At 35.8% G+C, this 19,274-nt stretch overlaps 1 protein-coding gene across 1 annotated transcript; it reads left to right on the forward strand.

The window, feature by feature from the left end:
- The first annotated feature begins 7,385 nt into the window (after nucleotides 1–7,385).
- Nucleotides 7,386–12,671, forward strand: LOC100587073 (inactive caspase-12). The gene is given in 6 exon segments (XM_004092996.3): nucleotides 7,386–7,394; nucleotides 7,999–8,233; nucleotides 8,888–9,037; nucleotides 12,077–12,186; nucleotides 12,575–12,624; nucleotides 12,626–12,671. Coding segments are annotated over 6 exon segments (600 nt in total).
- Nucleotides 12,672–19,274: the final 6,603 nt, after the last annotated feature.

Here is a 19,274-nt window from a genome sequence, read left to right on the forward strand (position 1 = left end):
CTGTGTCTTTTTCTAATAGAGAATATAATCTCAATGAAAATGGTGGGTGAGTGGAAATGAAGTGGAGGAAGCTAACTGGATTTTCGAGCTTTATGGCTCATGAAACATCTATGCTTGGCTGATGAAGAAAACTGACTGGGACTTATCCCCAACAATAGGATGAAAGAAGATGTTGCCGAAAACTATAGTGAGATACTGCCTCATACCCATTTGAATGACTCCCATCAAAAAAAAACCTCAACAAACAGAAAATAAAAAGGGTTTGCAGGGATGTAGAATAATTGGAGTCTTGTGTTCTATTGGTGAGAATTTCAAATGGTACAGCCACCTTGGAAAACAGTATGGTAGTGCCTCATAAAATTAGAAGTAGAGTTACCATATGCTCCAGAAACTCCACCTATAGGTACATAACTAAAGTAATTGAAAGCAGGATCTCAAAGATATATTTACACATCCACATTTATAGCAGCACTGTTCACAATATCTAAAATGTGGAACTATCCAATAACTGATAAATGGATAAGCAAAAGGTGGTATATACACATAATGGAATTTTATTCAGCCTTAAAAGATAAGGATGTTCTGACATTTGTTACAGTATGGATGAACCTTGACATTATGCTATGTGAAATAAGGCAGCAATAGAAAAACACATACTGTATTATTTCACTTACATGAGGTACCTAGGGTATCAAATTCATAGAGACAGGATGTAGAATGGTGATGGCCAGGGACTGTGGGGAGGAGGAAGTGGGGAGTTATTAGTTAATGATACAGAATTTGAGCTTTGCCAGATAAAGAGGAATTCTGAAGGTAAATGGGGGTGACTGTTATATGACATTATGAATGGATTTAGTATCAAACACTACATTTAAAAATGTTAAGATGGTCAATTTTGTGGTATGTATTTTTACCACAATAAGACATTGGGGAAAAAAGGGATAATTGGAGGTGAGAAAAGATGGAGTAAATTGCACCTGGGAAACTCTGATCAACTTACACAGAAGAGAATTAAGCTAGTGTGCAAAACTGACGAGAGAAGAAATGAGAGTAAAGTATATTATTTATTATTTCAAAATGAATCAAGGAAATAATCGGAAATCACACCACCATCAAATATTATGTAGAACAGGAGAGAGATTTGGCAGTGTGAATGAGCTATATTTCATTTTTCATATGAGGCAGTTAACCACTTTCTACTGTGATAAATCTTAGCAAAACTAGGGATCCAACCATATATGTCTTTTTCTCCCCCATACTGTTCATCAAACTGAGTTGGGCAACTTTACTTTCACACACCTGTGATGCCTCAGGAGCCACCTTGACATACACATGTCAAGAAAATTATTAATTCTATATCTGAAGATACCTTGATTCCACTTTCACCATACAAAGCAGAGACTAAAGGTGTCACTCACAGATACTCTATTCTGCCTTAGCTATTAAATAACTGTCTAGTCATTCATGTGAAGACCCTCTTGTTTCCCAAGTGATGTGCATGGTTTCAAGTGACTTACATCTTGAACAGGACTTATTATCAATCAGTCAAGTGTGTGGAAAAAAAATTCAGTAGAGAGTATCCAACACATTGGGGTAAAGTTCTTCAGAGAAGGTGAGGCTATTTCAATGTCCGTCTTTCTTCAGGTCCACCATTTGGAAATTACCTTAACACACAAGACTCTCAAGCAGTGTTTTCTCCCTTCCTAGGTAATGGTGCTTCTAAAAAAAAAATAGCGTTCTTTGAATTCCCATCTTCCTTGATATTAATTACATAGGATAAACCCAGGGTGGGAGGGCTATGGGTAATTCTCATAGATTGACGATATTATTTTTTCTCTTCTTAATCTATTCTGCTTCCACAGAGGCTATTCCGATAGTTTCACTACTCCTGTGTGCACATCTATATGAACAAATTTTGAATTTGTGTATTAAATGCTGATTACCCACTTAAGTCTCAGACTTTACAATTCAAATATTTAGTGAACATATTCACTCACATCTCCCAGAGATGCCTTTGTCTGAACATTCCCACAGCTGAACGTGCCATTTTCCCCCATGCTGCTTCTCTTTCATTTTCTTCTATCTTGGTTAATGATGTCACCATTACTAGTTATTCAAACCGGAAACCCGAAATTCATCTTGAGCTCTTACTTCTCACTCACACCCAACATTCAAGCTTTTGTCAAGTTTATGGATTTATTGTTCAAATTTGGATCTCTCTCTCCATTTCTACTACTATATTTCAGAGCCCCTATTCCTGAAATGCCCTATAATTCTTTACCATAACTTTTACTACATGTTTTGGTAATTTAAAAAATAAATTCAGTTTCCCCCATTGGACTTTAAGCTTTAAGATAAAATTTTTAAATGTCTGACTTATTCATAGGTATGCTTTCATCTAACAGTTGGTTGCCCGTAAGGTGTATTCAATAAATACTTGTTAAAAGAACCCTTCACTAAATAATTTCATTAGAATCAATATTACTTTCTAGGCTACTAGAAAAAATAATAATCACACGCCAACTGTATTCCGTACCCTGTTCTATGGACTAGATAGAGAAAAATGAACAAGACAAACAACGTTCCCATTTTTATTGCACTCACATGAATACATAAATCATTAAGGAATAGATAATTAAAAATCTGTATCCTGAAATTAAAGCATTCCAATAATTTAGGGATATAAATGAAATTACACACACCTGTATCCATTAATGCAGGATGTTTTAAAAAGGTGAAACATTTATAATGGCTCATGTTAGAAACTTATTTCTCATTCATGAAAATTCTAAAATCATCCTTCTTTTCTAATGGGAGCTCTTCTCAAAGGGCTAACCCAGATGCTTAGACCACTTCTATTCTATGGCTCTTCTAAAAAAAAAAAATAGCGTTCTTTGAATTCCCATCTTCCTTGATATTAATTACATAGGATAAACCCAGGGTGGGAGGATGACATATATGCTGCATAAGAGGATTCCTAGATTAAATTATATGAAGGAACTTCCCCATGTTCCATCTTTGTTTTTTTCTCTCTCTAATTTTCAATTTTAGGTATATATTTATGTGTATACACATAACATATTTATGGTTTACATGAGATATTTTGATATAGGCATGCAATACATAATAATTACATCACGAAAAGTGAGGCATCCATACCTCAAGTATTTCTCTTTTGTATTACAAATAATTCAGTTATGCTCTTTTAGTTATTTTTAAATGTAGAATTAAATTATTATTGACTTTAGTCACCCTGTTTTGCTAGAAAATACTAGGTCTTAATCCTTCTTTTTAACAGTTTTTGGAGGAATTAACCCTCCCCAATTTCCCTGCACCCCACACTATGCTTCCTAGCCTCTGGTAACCATTCTTCTCTATATTTCACTGAGTTCAATTATTTTAACTTTTAGTTCCTACAAATAAGTGAGAACATGTGATCTTAGTCCTTTTGTGCCTCACGTACTTTACTCAACCTAATGACTTCCAGTTCTATCCATGTTGTTGCCAATGACTGAATCTCATTCTTTTTTATGGCTGAATAATATTCCACTATGAATAAGTACCACATTTTCTTTATTCATTTATCTGTTCATGAACACTTAGTTGGCTTCCAAATCTTGGCTATTGTGAATAGTGCTGCAATATTCATAGGAATGCAGATATCTCTTTGATATACTGATTTTCTTTCCATACTGAGTGTATACCCAGCAACGGAATTGCTAGATCATATGGTAGCTTGCTTTTAGTTTTCTGAAGAACCTCTAAACTGTTCTTTATAGCGGTTGTACTAACTTACATTATCCCCAACACTGTATGAGGGTTCCCTTTTTCCACATCCTCGCTAGCACTTGTTATTCCCTGACTATTAGATAAAAGCCATTTTAGCTAGCATGAGATAATACCTTATTGTAGTTTTGATTTGCATTTCTCTAATGTTGTGCACCTTTTCATATACCTGTTTGCCATTTGTATGTCTTCTTTTGAGAAATGTCTACTTCTTTTGGCCATTTTTAAATCAGATTATTAAAATTTTCTCCTATAGAGTTGTTTTAGCTCCTTATATATTCTGGTTTTTAATGCCTTGTCAGATGAATAGTTTGCAAATTTTTTGCCCATTCTGTGGGTTTTGTCTTTACATTGTTGATTGTTTCCTTTGCTGTGCAGAAGGTATTTAACTTGATATAATTCCATTTGTCCATTTTTGCATTGGTTGCCCATGCTTCTGTAGTGTTACTCAAAAAACCTTTGCCCAGTCCAAAGGAATGGAGAGTTTCTCCATTTTTTGTTATAGTTCCATAGTTTGAGGTGTTTGATTTAAGTCTTTGATTCATTTTGATTTTATTTTTGTATATGGCAAAAGTTGGGGGTCTAGGTTCATTCTTTTTCATGTGGATATCTAGTTTCATTTTTCAGCACCATTTATTGAAGAGACTGTCCTCTCACCAACATACGAATATTCTTGGCACCATTGTCAAAAATGAGTTCACTGTGGACGTATGAATTTATCTCTGCATTTTGTAATCTGTTCCATTTATTTACGTGTCTGGTTTTCTGTCAGTACTATGACATTTTGATAACTACAGCTCTGTAGTGTAATTTAAAGTCAAGTATTGTGATTCCTACAGTTTTGTTCTTTTTGCTCAGGATAGCTTTGGCTATTTCAGGTCTTTTGTGGTTTCATATACGTTTTAGAATTTTTTTTTGATTCTGTGAAGAATGTCAATGGTATCTTGATAAGGACTGCATTGAATCTGGAGATTGCTTTGGGTAGTACGAACATATTAACAATATTGATTCTTCCAACCCACAAACAAGGAATTTTTAAATTTTTTTCACATCTTCTTTAATTTCTTGCATTGATGTTTTATAGTTTTCATTGTGAGGGTCTTCTACTTCTTTGGTTAATGTAATTCCTAGGTATTTAATTTTATTTGTAGCTATTGTAAATGAAATTTTTAAATTTCTTTTTCATATTGATTACCATTGGCCGATAGAAATGCTACCAATTTTTGTAGATTGATTTTTGTACCCTGCAATCTTACTGAATTTGTCTATCGGCTATCATAGTTTTTTGGTGGAGTCTTCAGGTTTTTCCAAATATAAGAACACATAATATGCAAACAAGGATAATTTGACTTTTTCCTCCCCCATCTGGATGCCCTTTATTATCTTTAACTTGTCTAATTGCTCTGCCTAAAACTTCCAACGCTATGTTGAATAACAGTGTTGAAAGTGGGCATCCTTGCCATGTTTCTGATCTTAGAGGAGAGGTTTTCAGTTTTTCCCTGCTCAGTATACTACTATGTGTGGGTCTGTTGTATATGGTTTTTATTATGCTGAAGTGTTTCTTCTCTACCTGTTCTTTTTTTGAGAATTTTCATGATGATGGCATTTTTAATCATGTCAATCTATTTTTCAGAATCAATTGAAATGATTATATGTTTTTTGTTCTTTCTTCTGTTGATACAGTGTATTACATTACATTGATTTGCATATGTTGAAGCATTTTTGCATCCCTAGGATAAATCTGACTTGGTCATGAAGAACAATTTTTTAATGTGTTGTTGAATTTTGTTTGCTAGTATTTGCATCAATATTCATCAGTCATATTGGCCAATAGTTTTCTTTCTTTTTTTTAATGTATCTTGGTTTGGTTTTTGTATCAGAGTAATACTGTACTTGTAGAGTGAGTTTGGAAGTATTTTTGGTTTCTCTGGCAGTTCTGCTTTAAGTTCTTTTTTTTTCAAGCTATTTTAAGTTCTGGGGTACACGTGCAGGATGTTCACATTTGTTACAAAGGAAATGGTGGTTTCCTGCTGAGATCAACCCATCACCTAGGTATTAAGCCCAGCATCCACTAACTATTCTTCCTGATGCTATCCCTTCCACTGAGCCCCAATGTGTCTTGTTTCCCTCCCTGTTGTACATGTGTTCTTATTGTTCACATCCCACTTATAAGTGAGAACATGCAGTTTTTGGTTAGTTGTTCCTGTGTTAGTTTGCTGAGGATAATGGCTTCCAGCTCCACCCATGTCCATGTCCCTGCAAAGAACATGATCTCATTCCTGTTTAGGGCTGAAAGTATTCCATGGTGTGTATGTACCACCTTTTCTTTATCCATTCTATTACTGATGGGCATTTGGGTTGATTCCGTGTCTTTGCTAGTGTGAATAGTGCTGCGATGAACATATGCTTGCATATATCTTTATAATAGAATGATTTATATTTCTTTGGATACAAAAATCTCCAAACTACTTTCCACAGTGGCTGAACTAATTATTCACATTATTTTCAGCACCACAGTGCAATCAAAGTAGATCTTAGGATTAAGAAGTTCACTCAAAACTGCACAACCACATGAAAACTGAAAAACCTGCTCCTGAATGACTACTGGGTGAATAACTAAATGAAGGCAGAAATAAAGATGTTCTTTGAAACCAATGAGAACAAAGACACAAGGTACCAGAATCTCTAGGACACATTTAAAGCAGTGTGTAGAGAGAAATTTATAGCACTAAATGCCCACAAGGGAAGACAAGAAAGATCTAAAATCGACACCCTAACATCACAATTAAAAGAACTAGAGAAGCGAGAGCAAACAAATTCAAAAGCTAGCAGAAGGCAAGAAATAACTAAGATCAGAGCAGAACTGAAAGAGATAGAGACTGAAAAAAACCCTTCAAAAAATCAATAAATCCAGGAGCTGGTTTTTTGAAAAGATCAACAAAATTGATAGACCACTAGCAAGACTAATAAAGAAGAAAAGAGAGAAGAATCAAATAGACGCAATAAAAAATGATAAAGGGGATATCACCACTGATCCCACAGAAATACAAACTACCATCAGAGAATACTATAAACACCTCTATGCAAATAAACTAGAAAATCTAGAAGAAATGGATAAATTCCACGACACATACACCCTCCCAAGACCAAACCAGGAAGAAGTTGAATCTCTGAATAGACCAATAACAGGCTCTGAAATTGAGGCAATAATTAATAGCCTACCAACAAAAACAAGTCCAGGACCAGACAGATTCACAGCCGAATTCTACTAGAGGTACAAAGAGGAGCTGGTACCATTCCTTCCGAAAATTTCCAATAAAAAATTCCAATCAACAAGCTGCTTCCCCCCGCCCCCCGCCCCTTTAGACAGTTTTCAACCTCTTAATTCGCAGCTGCAAGAGCAAGATATATATTATAGGAATTATATTTTCTCCAGAATAGGATCCCCTGGATTTTAGCCTTCTCTAATGCACAATCTTATAGCATATGAGTATGTGTGTGTGCGTGTGTGTGTATTTAGAGAAATTCTACGTAGCAGAGTTTTAGTAAAAACATTGGGTCTTTCTGATGTTCACAATCTGGGAGACAGCTACTACTTGATGGTCTGCGTAAGACAAACCTCTGCACCCTGAAATGTCTGATACCTACAGAATTATCTTGTGAGATTTTTATAATGTCAATAGCAAGTGTCTTAATGTAAAGGCAGGTATGGGGGAACAAATCACACACACACAAATACGTAATGAAACAGTAGTGTTTCTAGCTCTATTTTGCAAAACTTTAGAGAGACCATTTTAAACTAACTTTCTGCTGTTCCATAGTGAATGAATTTCATATTTTTATTATTTGTCATTTTTTATCTTTTTAAATAAAAACTTACAGAAACACCATTGTTAAACAGCAAAGTGGCCTTATCAGTGTCTTGTCATCTCACTTGGCCTTCATTTTACTGCATCTCCCAGCATCTTCAGAAACCTAAGGTTTTACAGAAAACCACTGGGCAAGATACTACATAAAAACCCTGCTAGCTTTAATATTCTATACAGCTAAATTTTCTAGTTTTATGTCAGAACACTATTCATCTTACAATCCCATTCGGTCTAAACCATCTGATTCCTTAGTACTGGTTCATTTTTGTGAACTCCACCTATTTGAGTACAAACTACATACATGTGGAAATTTCATCGATAGTGACTCAAGGGTCTCTTTCAGGAAATGGAAACAGCACTAAGGCAGTTTGCTGCTCACCCAGAGCACCAGTCCTCAGACAGCACATTCCTGGTGTTTATGTCACATGGCATCCTGAATGGAATCTGTGGGACTAAGCACTGGGATCCAGAGCCAGATGTTCTTCACGATGACACCATCTCTGAAATTTTCAACAACCGTAACTGCCGGAGTCTGAAAGACAAACCCAAGTTCATCATCATGCAAGCCTGCAGAGGCAGTGAGTCTCCAATTAGAAAGCTGTAAATCTTGATTTTGAGACTCCCGGGAGTAGCTGTGCACTTTTAAAAATTAGCTTGGCGTTTATACTTCATTTTCCTAGGGATGGGCAAGAGAAACAACATTTCAGTACTACTCCTAGGTCCAGTGCACTTCGAAATTGTATTAAGTCTGTACCATTTTTTAAAGAAACTGTAAGTAGAATAATTGGAAACATCCCAATCATCTGGGACTATGTTGTCAACATGGTTGTTCTAAACTCAAGTGGGTTCTGTTTTGTTCCCAGTAAGTGAGGCGGTATTTCTAGTAGTAAGGTACTTGCATTTTTAAGTAATGCCATGATAAAATGTACTTCAGTAAAGATATCATTGTAAAAGAGTCTGTGTGTATGCATATGCATATGTGTATGTGTGTATATGTGTATGCATATGTGTGTATGTGTGTGCATATGTATGTGTGTATGTGTGTGCATATGTGTGTGCATTTGTGTGTGTATATGTATGTCTATGCATATGTGTATGTGCGTGTGTGTGTATGTGTGTGCATATGTGGATGTGTGTGCACATGAGTATGTGTATGCATATGTGTGTGTGTATGTGTATGTGTGTGTATTTATAAATATCTCTTCTTTAATAAGACATAATGTCTCTCCCAGATGGTGCTGGGATTTTTTGGTTCACCACTGACAGTGGAAACGCCAGTGCAGATATACGTGGTCGGCTCTTGCAAGGTAACTTCTGTAATGATGCTGTTACAAAGGTTCATGTGGAAAAGGACTTCATTGCTTTCGAATCTTCCACACCACATAACTGATTTCAGAGAAAATAATTTCTAAATTTCTTAGTGGGTTTCTAGATAGTAGGCTTGGCTATGATCATGTCTTATCACCGATAAGAGCATTACTTCTCTAATTACTAGGATATTTTAAGTGGAGAAAAGATTTAAAATGCTGAGACTTTCATAATTAGAAAGCTATAATCTTGATTTGGGAAGAAAAGTCCAAAGTTACCAGGACTTTGGAAGGAATTTGGTGAGCATCGAGACTTGGAATAATGTAACTACAAAAAGTGAAGCATTATTTGATTTTGTTTTTAGAATGTAGCAACGGCACAGGAAAGTATCATTTTCTCACAGTGTAGCCCCACAGCCACTTACCAGCAATTAAAGAAGCCAACCACTGAAACCATTATACTCGCTCCACACATCCCAGTAACTCTTGACCTATTATTATTAATCTAGTTTCAGGAAACTAGTTAACATTTAAATGCCTAAATGTTAACTAATTTAGGATAATGACGTCAATGAATAAAAAAATCAGACCTTTGGCAGGAAAGTCATAATACAATGGAAAAATAGAGAATATTCTTGACTGCTCATGGTCAGCATTGCAGGAAATCTCTTTAACAATCATCCACAATACTATGCTATCAATGATTTGGATAACAGGAGCAATTTTTAAATACCTCCTTTGCACAGTTCACAGTTCTAAATGCTCTAATTTAGGGATTTCAAATCTTAATGAACATAGAAATCACTTGATTTCTTATTCAGTAGTTTGCTTATTCAGTAGATTTCTTATTCAGAGGTCTGGGGTAGGGCCTGACTTTCTGCCTTTCTTAAAAGCTTTGTTGTGATTAGAGCTGTTGTTTGTGGCTGCATGTGAGCACTGAGGGACTAGAGGACACTCTGAGTCCAGCCTGGGGAATAAACAACTAGATTAGCTTCCCTCCTATTCATGTAATGTATTCGAGTTTTAATAAGATTTTATTTGAAAAATAAGTTCTACACTTACAGCTGTTGAAGGAAGTTAAAGAGATATATAAGGCCTGGTACAAATTTTGACAGTATACTTAATTTAGTTGGGGAAATACAATATAATATGCAAAATTGTTTCTTTTTCCTTCCTTCCCTCCTTCCTTCCTTCCTCTCTTTCTTTCTTCTCTTTCTCTCTTTCTCTTTCTCTCTATTTCTCTTTCTCTCTCTTTCCCTCCCTTCCTTCCTTCCTTCCCTCCCTCCCTCCCTCCTTCCTTCTTCCTTCCTTCCTTCCTTCCTTCCTTCCTTCCTTCCTTCCTTCCTTCCTTCCTCCTTCCTTCCTTCTTTCCTTCTTTCTTTTACATGTAATTGTGTTCTAGGCCTGGGCTTGGTGCAGGACATACGATGCACAATTAAATCAGTTATGGTTACTGAACTTCATGGAGTTTACAGTCAGAAAGGCAGGCACTAACTGCAGGAAAAACACAGTTACAATATAAGAAAAATAAATAATAATTGTCAACTCTGGTAAAAGCCTTAAAAAATATGTGTTCACATTTGAGAAATGAAGGAGTTAACAAATCAAGGGTAAGAGAGGAACTTTTTAGACAGGAAAGCCAGTGCATATGGAGAACTTACAAACAAGGAGCTTAGGAGAGGAGGCTGGGTGGCTGGAACACAGCGTCAGGAGAGATGCTAGTGGAGAGGCTGGAGAGTGAGGCAGGCACTGAAACACCTGAGGCCTTATATGGTCCTTCATACTAATAGTAACAGGAAATTCTAGTAGGCTGTAAGCAATTAAATGATAAGATCTTTGTTTTTGAAGATCATTCTGGAGGTTCAGTGTGGAATAAATTATGGTACAGCAAGAGTCGATACATGAGGACACGTTAAATGCTAGCACAATACTGCCATCCATAGATGATACTGATAGTCTTAGGATGTTGTATCTAAGAAACAATTAGTATAGAAAAATAATATGACTAACCACCCAGTGGTTTGGTGAATATAGGTCAGGTGAACAAGAAGGTGTGATAGAAGTGACTCCAGCATGCAAGTAAATGGTGGGGCATTAATTAAAATGGGAGTTTTGCAGGAAGTTTTGAGGTGCTTTGGCATATTTTAAGATGAAAGGAAGAGTAGAGAGCTGCACAGTTGTATATTTCAGAGGAGAGATTTGCATTTGGGATAAAATTTTGAGAGATGCTGCCCTAAGGATAATATTTAATATCCTAAAAGTGGATGAAATCATCTAAAAATTGAGAATCACATGAGAAGAGGCCTTGAAATGGAGGTTAAAATTACCCTAGAGTTCAATATTAGAGAAATAGGAACCAGCAAATTTGACTCACAAAGTAGAATCAGAGAATAAGAAAGCACACAAGGAGTATGCATTGTCAGACTTTGATGTGAATGAAAGATCAGGTGAAAGTGAGGCTTGATGAATGACTATTAGATTTAGTAACTTGGAGGTCATGGTGACCTTGGGGAAAGCCAGTTGGCAAAGTTAATGTTAGGTATAGGAAGGAGAAGCCTGAGAGGAGTGAGCAGGATAAGGGAAATGGAATGGTGAATATAGACAGAATTGGAATTTTGACTTTAAAAAGTAAGGAGAAATCAGCAGCTGGTGGCAAATAAAGTAGTAGTTAGAGAAGTATTGTCTTTTTTTCTTAATTATAGGAGCAACTTGGTCATATTGAAATGGTAAACAGAAGCAGTCATAGAAAATATTTTTATACAACAAAAAGTGCAAAAATATATGGTATGAAACAAGTCAGGATGACACTCCCAGAATCAAGGAATGTCAAGGCTGTATTATTTTTCTGTTGTGTAGTTAGTGCTGAAAGGACTTACACTCTTTTCCACTACTTGCAAACCCAGAGGATATCACTTCGGTCTAGCCTACTAGAAAATCAAGGGGATTTATGAGTGACTAGGGTCCATGATGGCTGTTTCTGGGACTGCTATGGAAGCTGGAGGTCCATCTTTATTTAGCACTGGCTTCCCTCTTTTCCCAAAGTTATGGCCCCAGGAGTCTTCAACATGTATAAAAGATCACATCCTCCAATATTTTGATGCCTTTTATTTGCAGATAATGTTTCTTGGAGGCATGAAATAAATGGCTCAGTCTTCATTTCCCACATTATCTACTGCTTCAAAGAGTATTCTTGGAGTCATCATCTAGAGGAAATTTTTCGAAAGGTAGGGTCTTCTTTTATTTTCAATGTTATGCCCCAGAAATCTTTGGAGAACCATTTGTGAATTTTTATAGGAAATCCCAAAGCTCTTAATTCATCTTGACAATCCTTCCTGTACTCCAAGTTTATTCAAAGATGGGGTCTTCCAAAATGCTACACAGAACCAGTGTGGGTTTTCCCAATAACCTGACTCTGATAGCTTTGCTCACCCAGGGAATTCTTTTTAGAGTAACAATTAATTTGTGTATGTGCTATATCTAAGGAAAAGCTAAAAATATCTTCTGTTTACATTACCTAGCTACAGCCTTAATACACACCATGAATTTTCTCACACCTGAAAGAGTCAGGTTTTCCTTTTAGAACATCTCTGAAGGCTTTCTTTACTACTTTAGGTTCAACGTTCGTTTGAGACCCCAAATGTACTGACCAGTTGCCCACCATTGAAGACTATCCATGACACGATATTTCTAAGTCTTTCCTGGGAATTAAAACTCATAAGCAACTCAGGTAAGTATATTCTAGAAGTGGATTTGGGTGCTCCCTGCTCAGTCTATTTAGAAAGTCTGGATAGAATGGAGAATAATGATGGCATGTCAGCTGCCCACTAGTTATAGAGGCTCGTGTTATTTGCCTTTTCTTAGTGACCCCCAGTGAAACCCTGGTTTTATATGACATCAGTCATAGTACAATGGTTGTACAAGTAATGGTAGCCCAATAGTGGTCAGCTAGAAAATCCTTTATGTCTAATTTCTCTCAAGGAACTACTCAGCGAGTGGGGAATATTGGATTCTGAGGTATGCAGAAAGTAAAGTCATTGGAAATGTGATGTGTAGCCAGTGTTTGTCTCTCTTCACCCAAAAGTCAGTTTTTCTGAGTCATGTTCTCTCTTTGTGATGAGGCTTTCCTGTACCACATGTCCGACTAGCTGCTAAATCTATGCTGAGGCAATGAGACTCTAGTACAGATCTTCCCATTTGGGGATGACAGGTCCATAGCCCTCTTGTAAAAGTACTTCTCACAGTAGACATTAGTTATATTTACATCTTACTGATAATTGCCAGATTACTCACGTTCTTTTCTTCTACTTTCTCTAGCAAAATGAAGGCATTATGGTGTCTATGAATCTGCTATTAGAAAAGGTCAATTTTTGATTAGGAATATTTTTATACCAAAGTGCTCAGCTGTCCACCTTTTGCAAATACCAGGCTAAACTCAATCTCATATTTTTGCTAAATTAATGCTTAATAAATTTTTATTATAAAATTGTGCTTTTCTCATTTTGTCAGAAAGTAAGTCATGCTTATAGGAGAAAAAATTAAGTATTAAAAATCATAAAAAAGAAAAAATTAATGAAGAAATAATCATTGTCAGCCTTTTTAAAACTATTCATAAAAATTCAAGTTATTTTATATAGCTTATTTATTTTGTATATCCAATTTTGTGTCCTTTTATTATATTGTTATAACATTACTACTAGTAATAAAACTGTCCTAAATATAACTTTTAAGTTTATAATATTCGTCAGGTATATATAGTACATACTATTTGTTTCACCTGACTTTTAGATGTTGATTTCAATATTCATTTATTTTATTTTATTTTTGTTTATTTCAATAAGTTTTGGGGAATAGATTGTGTTTGGTTACATGAATAAGTTCTTTTGTGGTGATTTATGGTGCACCCATCACCCGAGCAGTGTATGCTGTACCTAATGTGTAGTCTTTTATGCCTCAACCCACTCCTACCCTTTCCCCTAAGTCCCCAAAGACCATTGTATCATTCTTATGGCTTTGTGTCCTCACAGCTTAGCTCCTACTTATGATTGTGAACATACCACATTTAGTTTTCCATTCCTGAGTTACTTCACTTAGAATAATGGTCTCCAATTCCATCCAACTTGCTGCAAATGACATTATTTAATTTCTTTTTATGGCTAAGGAGTATTCCATGGTGTGTATATATATCACATTTTCTTTATTCACTTGTTGATTAATGAGCATTGGGCTGGTACCATATTTTACAATTGCAAATTGTGCTGCTATAAACATGCATGTGCAAATATCTTTTTTGTATAATATCTTTCTTTTCCTATGGGTAGATACCAAGGAGCGAGATTGCAGGATCAAATAGTAAATCTACTTTTAGTCCTTTAAGGAATCTCCACAGTGTTTTCCACAGTGATTGTACTAGTTTACATTCCCACCAGAAGTGTGAAAGTGTTCACTTTTCACATTTATACCAACATCTATTATTTTTTGATTTTCTGATCATGGCCATTCTTGCAGGAGTAAGGTGGTATTGCATTGTGGTTTTGATTTGCATTTCCCTGATCATTATTAACTTGAGCATTTTTTTCATATATTTGTTGGTTATTTGTATATCTTCTTTTAAGAATTGTTTATTCATATCCTTAGCCTACTATTTGATAGGATTGTTTGTTTCTCTCTTGCCGATTTGTTTAGGTTCCTCATAGATTCTTGATATTAGTCCTTTTTCCGAGGTATAGATTGCAGATTTTCTGCCACTCCATGGGTTGTTTGTGCACTCTGCTGATTATTTCTTTTGCCATGAAAAAGCTCTTTAACTTAATTAGGTTCCATCTATTTATCTTTGTTGTTGCTGCATTTGCTTTTGGGTTGAAGCAAAAAAAAAAAAAAAAAAAAAGTTGTTTTGCATTTGCTTGGTCAGAAACTCTCTCCCTAAGCCAATGTCTAGAAGGGTTTTTCTGATGTTATCCTCTAGAATCTTTATGGTTTCAGGTCTTAGATTTAAGTCTTTGATCCATCTTGAGTTGATTTTTGTATAAGGTGAGAGATGAGGATTCAGTTTTATTTTTCTACATGTGGCTTGCCAATTATTCCAGCACCATTTGGTTAATAGGGTGTCCTTTCCCCACTTTATGTTTTTGTTTGCTTTGTCAAAGATCAGTTGACTGCATTTGGATTTATTTCTGGTTTCTCTACTCTGTTCCATTGGTCTATACACCTGTTTTTATACCAGTGCCATGCTGATTTGGTGACTACGGCTTTATAGTATAGTTTAAAGTCAAGTGATGTAATGCCTCCTGATTTGTTATTTTTGCTTAGTATTGCTTTGGCTACATGGGCTCATTTTGGTTCCATTTGAATTTTAGGGTTGTTTTTTTCTAGTGCTGTGAAGGATGATGGTGGTATTTGTATGAGAACTGCATTTAATTTGTAGATTGCTTTTGGCAATATGGTCATTTTTCACAATATTGATTCTATCCATCTTTGAGCATGGGTTGTGTTTCCACTTGTTTGTTTTATCTATGATTTCTTTCAGCAGTGCTTTGTAGTGTTCCTTGCAGAGGTCTTTTACCTCCTTGGTTAGGTGTATTCTTAAGTATTTTGTTTTTTTGTAGCTATTGTAAAAGGGTTTGAGTTCTTGATTTGATTCTCAGCTTGGTTGATGTTGGTGTATAGCAGAGCTACTAATTTGTGTACATTCATTTTGTATCCTGAAAGTTTGCCAAATTCATTTACCAGTTCTAAAAGCTGTTTGGATGAGTCTTTAGGGTTTTCTAGGTATAAGATCATGTCATCAGCAAATGTGACAGACTGACTTCCTTTTTACTGATTTGGATGCACTTTATATCTTTCTCTTGTCTGATTGCTCTGGCTAGGACTTCCAGTACTATGTTAAATAGAAGTGGCGAGAGTGGGCATCCTTGCCTTGTACCAGTTCTCAGAGGGAATGCTGAGAGTTTTAATTATAAAGAGATGCTGAATTTTTTCCAAAGTTTTTTCTGTGCCTATCGATATAATCATGTGATTTTAATTTTTAATTCTGTTTATGTGGTGTATCACATTTATTAACTTCTGAATGTTAAGCCATCCCTGCATCCCCAGTATGAAACTCACTTGATCATGGTGGATTATCTTTTTGATATGCTGTTGGATTCGGTTAACTAGTATTCTGTTGAAGATTTTTGCATCTATGTTCATGTAGTTTTCTTTTTAAATTATGTCCTTTCCTGGTTTGGGTATTAGAGTGATACTGGCTTCATAGAATGATTCAGGGAAGATTCCCTCTTTCTCTATCTTTTGGAATAGTGTCAGTAGGATTGGCGACAATTATTTTTTGAATGTCTGAAAAAATTTAGCTGTGAATTTGTCTGGTCCTGGACTTTTTTTATTGTTGTTGTTGGTAACTTTTTAATTATCATTTCGATCTCGCTGTTTTCTATTGGTGTGTTCAGAGTTTCTATTTCTTCCTGATTTAATCTAGGAGGGTTGTATATTTTCAGGAATTTATCCATCTCCTCTTGGTTTTTTAGTTTGTGCACAGAAAGATGTTCATAGTAGCCTTGAATGATCTTTTGTGTTTCTATGGTATTGCTTGTAATATCTCCATTTCCTTTCTAATTGAGCTTGCTTGGATCTTCTCTCTTCTTCTTTTGGTTAATCTCGCTAATGGTCTATTGATTTTATTTTTTCAAAGCAGCAGCTTTTCGTTTCAGTTAGGTTTTGTATTGTTGTTGTTGTTTCCATTTCATTTAGTTCTACTCTGATTTTTGTTATTTCTCTTGTTCTGCTAGATTTGGCTTTGGTTCTTGTTTCTCTAGCTCCTTGAGGTGTGACCTTAGAATGCCTATTTATGTTCTTTCAGACTTTTTGACTTAGACATTTAATGCTATGAACTTTCCTCTTAGCACCGCCTTGGCTGTAGTATCCCCGAGGTTTTGACATGTTGTGTCACTATTATTGCTCAGTTGTAAGAATTTTTAAATTCCATCTCGATTTCATTGTTGATCCAATGATCATTCAGGAGCAGGTTATTTAATTTCCATGTACTTGCATGATTTTGAGGTTTCCTTTTGGAGTTGATTTCCAATTTTTTTTCTACTGTGGTCCGAGAGAGTACTTGGTATAATTTTGATTTTCTTAAATTTGTTGAGACTTGTTTTGTGGCCTGTCATATGGTCTATCTTGGAGAATGTTCCATGTGCTGATGAATAGAATTATATTCTGCAGTTGTTGGAATGTAGAATGTTCTGTGAATATTTGTTAAATCTATTAGTTCTAGGGTATAATTAAAGTCCATTGTCTCTTCATTGACTTTCTGTCTTGACGACCTCTCTAGTGCTATCAGTGGAGTATTAAAGTCCTCAACTATTATTGTGTTGCAGTCTGTCTGATTTCTTAGGTCTAGTAGTAATTATAAATTTGGGAGCTCCAGTGTTAGGTGCATATATGTATATATTTAGGATTGTGATATTTTCCTGTTGGACTAGTTCTTTTATCATTATATAATATCCCTCTGTCTTTTTTAACTGCTTTTGCTTCAAAGTTTGTTTTGTCTGTTATAAGAATAGCTATTCCTGCTTGCTTTTGGTGTCAATTTGCATGTAATATCTTTTTCCATGCCTTTATCTTCAGTTTATGTGAGTCCTTATGTGTCAGGTGAGTCTTTTTTAGACACCAGATACATGGTTGGTGAATTTTTACTCATTCTGCCATTATGTATCTTTTAAGTGAAACATTTAGGCCACTTACATTCTATGTTTGTATTGAGATGTGAGGTACTACACTATTCATTGTGCTGTACGTTGCCTGAATACATTTCTGTTTTGTTTTGTTTTGTTTTGTTTTCATTGTGTTGCTGTTTTATAGGTCCTGTGAGATTCATGCTTTAAGGAGATTCTATTTTGGTGTATTTCAAGGATTTGTTTCAATATTTAGAGCTTCTTTTAGCAGTTCTTGTAGTGCCAGCTTGGTAGTGGCAAATTCTCTCAGCATTTGTTGTCTGAAAAAAACTGTTGCTTTCCTTCATTTGTGAAGCTTAGTTTCATTGGATACAAATTCTTGGATGATAATTGTTTTGCTTAAGGAGGCTAAAGATAGGACCCCAATCCCTTCCAGTTTGTCGGGTTTCTGCTGAGAAATCTACTGTCAATCTGATAGATTTTCCTTTATAAGTTACCTGATGCTTTTGCCTCACAACTCTTATGATTCTTTCCTTTGCCTTGACTTTAGATAACCTGATGACTATGTGCCTAGGCAATGATCTTTTTGTGATAAATTTCCCAGGTGCTCTTTGAGCTTCTTGTATTTTGATGTTTAGATCTCTAGCAAGGCCAGGGAAGTTTTCCTCAATTATTCCATCAAATATATTTTCCATACTTTTAGATTTCTCTTCTTCCTCAGGAACACCAATTATTCTTAGGTTTGCTCATTTAACATAATACCAAACTTCTTGGAGGCTTTGTTCATTTTCTTTAATTCTTTTTTCTTTGTCTTTGTTGGATTGAGTTAATTCGAAAGCCTTGTTTTCAAGCTCTGAAGTTCTTTCATCTATTGTTCAATTCTATTGCTGAGACTTTCCAGCAATAGAATTGCATTTTGCATTTTGCAATTATCTAAGTGTGCATTTTGCCATTATCTAAGTGTGCCCTTCATTTCCAAATGTTGTGATTATTTTTTATTTATGCTATCTATTTCATTGGAAATTTTTCCATTTATATCCTATATCTTCTTTTTTTGTTGTTTTGTTTTGTTTTGTTTGTTTGCCTTTAAGTTGGACTTCGTCTTTCTCTGGCGCCTCCTTGATTGGCTTAATAGTCAACCTTCTGAATTCTTTTTCTGGCAATTTAGAGATTTCACTGGTTTGGGTCCATTGTTGGTGAGCAAGTGTGATCTTTTGGTGGTGTTAAATAACCTTGTTTTGCCATGTTACCAGAATTGTTTTCTGGTTCCTTCTCATTCGTGTAGACTATGTCAGAAGGAAGATCTGGGACTCAAGGGCTGCTGTTCAGATTCTTTTGTTCTACTGGGTGCTCCCTTGATATGGGGCCTTCCCCTTTCCCCTAGGCATGGGGCTTCCTGAGAGCCAAGCTTCAGGGACTGTTATTTCTCTTCTGGGTCTAGCCACCCAGCAGAACTACTAGGCTCTAGGCTGGTACTGGGGAGGTCTACAAAGAGTCTGTGATGTGATCCATCTTCAGGTCTCTCAGAGGTGGAGACCAGCACCTGCTCTGGTGGAGGTAGCAGGGGATTGAAGTGGACTCTGTGAGGGTCCTTGGTTGTATTTTTGTTAAGGTCACTGGTTTTGTGTTGGTTACCCTCTAGCAAC

This window comes from Nomascus leucogenys, chromosome 15 (genome assembly GCF_006542625.1).
Source record: "Nomascus leucogenys isolate Asia chromosome 15, Asia_NLE_v1, whole genome shotgun sequence".
NCBI classification, from domain to species: Eukaryota; Metazoa; Chordata; class Mammalia; order Primates; family Hylobatidae; genus Nomascus; species Nomascus leucogenys.